This window comes from Phoxinus phoxinus (genome assembly GCF_949152265.1).
Source record: "Phoxinus phoxinus genome assembly, chromosome: 18".
Lineage (NCBI taxonomy): Eukaryota > Metazoa > Chordata > Actinopteri > Cypriniformes > Leuciscidae > Phoxinus > Phoxinus phoxinus.
Genome location: NC_136893.1, coordinates 1,748,752 through 1,753,751, shown reverse-complemented (window position 1 = coordinate 1,753,751; position 5,000 = coordinate 1,748,752). Strand labels below are relative to the sequence as shown.

General features: G+C 39.5%; 1 protein-coding gene across 1 annotated transcript in view; it reads left to right on the top strand.

The window, feature by feature from the left end:
* fhip1ab (FHF complex subunit HOOK interacting protein 1Ab) overlaps window positions 1–5,000 on the top strand; it is a 21,843-nt gene that overhangs the window by 12,768 nt on the left and 4,075 nt on the right. The window contains exons 9-11 of the mRNA XM_079589553.1: window positions 1–181; window positions 1,525–2,394; window positions 3,996–4,174. The exon at window positions 1–181 is cut by the window's left edge and continues 19 nt beyond it. Of these exons, the coding sequence (XP_079445679.1) occupies window positions 1–181; window positions 1,525–2,394; window positions 3,996–4,174 (1,230 nt within the window). The remainder of the gene's footprint in view (window positions 182–1,524; window positions 2,395–3,995; window positions 4,175–5,000) is intronic.

The following is a 5,000-nucleotide window of genomic DNA, read 5'->3' as shown; positions in this document are numbered from 1 at the left end:
CATCTGACGAGTGCTGAGAGACACAGACTGAGAGAGAGAGATTGTTACTCCATCACTGCGTCATCACTTCTCTCTCTCACTCCCTCGTTCTTCATTCCCAAACCCTCTCTAGCTCCGCCCCCCAAACCCGACTACATCCTCTGGTCAAAGGTCACCGAGGGCCTGCTGAGGGGGAACATGGGTAATGAAGTTCGTGATTTTGTGCACATGCATGCTACTTTAGGCAGACTGTATGGCATATTTAATTTGATATTTATAAAATGTGTAACAGCGCAGCGCTTCTGGGTTGTACGTCAGAACGGAGGCTCACTATTGGCCAGCATCACACACATGACCAGCGTCGGCCAATAGTGAGCCTCCGTTCTGACGTACACCCCAGAAGCGCTGCGCTGTTACACTACGGGAACTCACTCAGGGGAACACACAGAAGAACATCATGAGTTTAATAAAGTCACACAAAAAGTATTCTGGTCACTTGATAATCTTAAGGTTGAGCCGCTGGAGTCACTCGGACTATTTTAAACATTGTCTTTACTAACTTTCTGGGCCGGCAAGTTTCAATTACACCAGAAGCCTATGGAGGAGTGAGGCAGCGCTCAGATCTAATCACTAATATCTTCATTTGTGTTCTGGAGATGAAGGAAAGTCTGACGAGGTTGAACAAGGGAGAGTAATGACAGAGTTTACATTTTTTTGGGTGAACTAACCCAGTGGTTCCCAACCTTTTTTTGTCTGAGACCCCCTTTTTCCCAAGAAAATATTTTAGGACCCCTCTTCACATTTAATGATATTATCGCTCTTGTAAGCTTGCAGCAAGGATGACAAAATATGTTGTTTTCAAACAAACGGTGTGTTTACTATAACCAGATATGTTTATGCACAAATAATAGCCTATAATATTGAAAATACAATAACACAAACACCAGTAGGCCCTTTGTCATTTAAAAACGTAAGCTTATGAGTAGCCTATACATTGGCCTTATTTGAAATGCAATATCAAAAATATTCACACTGGTGTGTAGGTAAAAAAAATAAAGAATATAGGCTAATAAATGACTGCTGTCTGGGACCTCAATACTTGCATGTTATTTGTGAGGCTTTATTTTCGCTTTTGGCGCTATAGCGAGCGATAATAAACTTGCGTTTATTAACAGAATAATGCGTTTTCGGAAGAACATTGTAGCCGGAACTACTTCTCTCTGTGTACGTCTATGACGAGTCACGCAGGTCCTGGGCTACTCCGCATCCGAACCCATGTAAAATAGTCCCAATGTAAACACTTATTATAGGAGTACCAGTGGCTCAGGATAAGACAAATACACAGATTGGAAAATGGATTCATGATGAACTCGCTCATTATGTACATTTTTAAATTTTGAACAGAAAAAAAGTTAAGGACTCATTGCTCAAAACTTTTCAAAATATGACGCGACCCCGCACAGAGCTCGGTGAGGCCCCCTTGTGGGCCGCGACCCCCCTGTTGGGAACCGATGAACTAACCCTTTAATACGTCCATGTCTCCAGGAATGGAGGATCTGTTCTCAGGTGGGGACAGCGTGGGATTTTCCCGAATAACTTCTTCCGAGCCCTTGATGGATAAGAACTATCTTCATTACCTGTATGACGGGCGCAGGGCCGTGTGTGTCGGCGTCCAGGCGTGTGTCGTGTGGTCGCATCCCTACGACGGTCTCAATCCGTCACCGAACGAATACGAGGAAGAGGACGAGAGTCTTCCTCTCTCAACTCAAACACACACACCCCACCCGGCGTCGGAAACCAGCGAACGAGTCGAGCTCGAGTGGGACGACACTTACGACGCCTCGCCTGACGAAGAGCCGATCCCAGAAAACATGATCCCGGACGAGCCCCCGAAACACATTCAAGAAATGCGTAAAAGTGCAATCATGCTCATTAAAGGATCTTACATCGAGGAGTCCGACTTTCAGGACGATGTGCTTGTTTATAATCTCATCGCGCAAAAAGATGCGCGAGATGACCGGCGGATATCCGTTAAAAACGGTTTGAACAAACTTGCAGACGCTAATCACATGACTAACGATACTAATCCAGTTAATCATGAATGTGAGACGCTCGCTTTCGCAAACGGACATGCTTTTGAAGAACCGAAACTGGAGCTCGACGCTGAAGCTAATAATCTAGAGCAGATTAGCATCGAGAGCAAAACGCCCAAGGACGACTTTATCTCGCAGTGTCTTGAGCTCATTCGAGATCTGGGCGGAGAAGAAGAAGAGGAGGATGACGAGCACGAGCGGTGGATGCGTGAGGAGGAGGAGGAGGATTTCAGCTCTTTCTGTGACGATCATGAAGGTGAAGATGAAGCCGAGGAGGAACTGAGCAGAAACCACAGCGGGAAACACGGGATCTCGTTTACAGGTCAGTCGCGATGCTTTGAAACTGTTAAAGTCCCCATGTAGTCAATCATTGTATCCTTTAAAACTCATCTTTGATCACCAAAATGACATATTTAAACGTTTTTTCCTTAAACATAGCTTGAATGTAACTCGACACCCTTGCATCATTTTAGTATGCGCGGTTCTATGAATATGCAAATAAGCCCCGCCTCCACTCACTCACTCACTCAGATCCACTGGTTGACGATCACACGTTGATCTGATTGGTTACAAGGTAGTTTGTGACGTCAGAAACACCAGCGATTTCACACCGTGTGTTTGAAACTGTCTTTGGTTCACTGCAGTTTTAAGCAGAAAATACTCAGCAATAATGTCGACTTATGAACTTACACATGGTGTGTCTTAAAGCAGATTAAAAACACCACATACACACATAAACAACATTAAAAGCTGGATTTACACCACAGGGTCCACCACACTTTAAGATTTAGCGTGAACAGATGTGAAAATCAACCCTTATGAACAATAATAAATAGTTTTAGTTCATGAATGCGAAGGTTGATCAGCATTAATCAGCAGATTATTGCAAAAGCAGTGTAAAAAAAAATATAGAAATGAAGGTTTACTGTAAAGCAAATGTGCTTAAATAAACATTTTTATTTTATAAAAAATATACATATTTTATAAAATAATTTTTTTACATTTTTTTTAAGGTGTCATTTTTACAGTGTGATTATATATTTAAGTGCTGAGTAATATTAAGCAACTACATGTATTTACTATAGGGTTACGGTTTGGTTGAGGGTTAGTTGCATCATGTAATTAAACATAATTTACTGTTAAAAGTACATGTAACATATGTAACAAGGACACTGTAAAATAAAGTGTTACCAATAATTTATATGCTAAAATTGCTACAAAATCAAAGCCATATGTCTAACCAAGTTGTGTCCCAATATTGTAATGCATTATTTTGAAAAGTAACTTTCCCCAACAATATGAGGAGGATTTGGTGTGGTTTGGAACAAAAGCGTTTTACTAACTCTTTTCTCTCCTCTTCTAGTCTATATCTATTTATTTTGTTTATACATATATATATATATATGCATTATATACATATACTGCATTAGACTAAACTGGGGAAGAGTCACAGCACACATATTGTTGTCCGACACAGGAAAAAAGACAAAAATACTAAGTAAGAAAAGCATTTTTTGCAGTCCAAATATCAAACATTTTTTAAACCAAGATGCATTTACTAGATGAGAAAAATGAGAAAAACAAGATTATTTTTCTGACCCCATTGGCAGATCATTTTGCTTGTTTTAAGCATCAACTCACTTAATTTGTATTTATTTCCCCGGAAAACAAGACTTAATATCTTATGTAATTTGACTACTTTAGTAAATGCATCTTGATTTAAGAAATGTTTTGATATTTGGCCTGGAAACTCATTTGTGAGTCGCTTTGGATAAAAGCATGTGCTAAATGATTAACTGTAACTGTAAAGCGTGTGCTAAATGATTAACTGTAACTGTAAAGCATGTGCTAAATGATTAAATGTAACTGTAAAGCGTGTGCTAAATGATTAACTGTAACTGTAAAGCGTGTGTGGTTGTTCAGGGCCGTTCATCAGCGTCCTGCTGTCTCGTCTGGAGAACATGCTGGAGAACTCGATCGAGGTGAATCTGCTGGTGACGGGGATTTTATCTCATCTGGCCTCGTTCCCACAGCCGCTGCTGAGAGGGTTTCTGCTGAACACCAGAGCAGAGTCTGCGGCCGGCCCGCGCTCGCTCTATCAGGTACAGGACTCAGGAGACAACACCTAGCACGCTTTTTTACATGCTTAAAGCTGCAGTCCGTTACTTTTTTTAAGGTTAAAAATTATCCTAAATAAATTTGAGCAAGTACATAACCAGCCAGTGTTCAAAACTCTCTGCTTGCCGTAGCTCGATTCAAAAGAGTAAGCTTGTAATAATCTTTTTAATTCCAGTGTCTCAGGTGGATTTACACAGGAAATTCGAGCAATCGAGTACGATTTACTGCAATGCTTTTTTCCCCTTAGTTTTTCAGAACAAAAGTGGATGTCACTTGTTCAGATTACATTTCGCAGTGAAGATTATTATGTTGGTCATACTTCCCAAAAGTATAATCTGTGAAAAAAATAACTGCAATTGCAGATTTAAAACAGAGATGGCGACAAAGAGGAAAAAAAACTACGGATTGCAGCTTTAACTTGTAGTGTGTACTAGTTGTAATATTTGCATCACAAAAACCAGTGAACATGCTAAGACTCACTTCTTGTCGTTTGCGTTGTTCAGGAGAGATGATCCTAAATGTCCAAATCCTTCACCTAAGTTTAAAATAAGAAAATAAAAGTACTTATTAGGAATCAGCAACTATAACAATATATCGTAATATATGTAACAATATATCGTATCACAATACAAAAATGCATCAGTATGTATTTTGGCTAGTTCACCCAAAATGAAAATTAATACGCGTGAAAATATTTATGTTTTCAGAGTTTTAGTGTCAGTAGTACATTAAACTACTATATATAATGTTGAATATAAAATATTTAATAGAATTGATTCTTAAATCATTGATTATTAAAATTTTATTTAA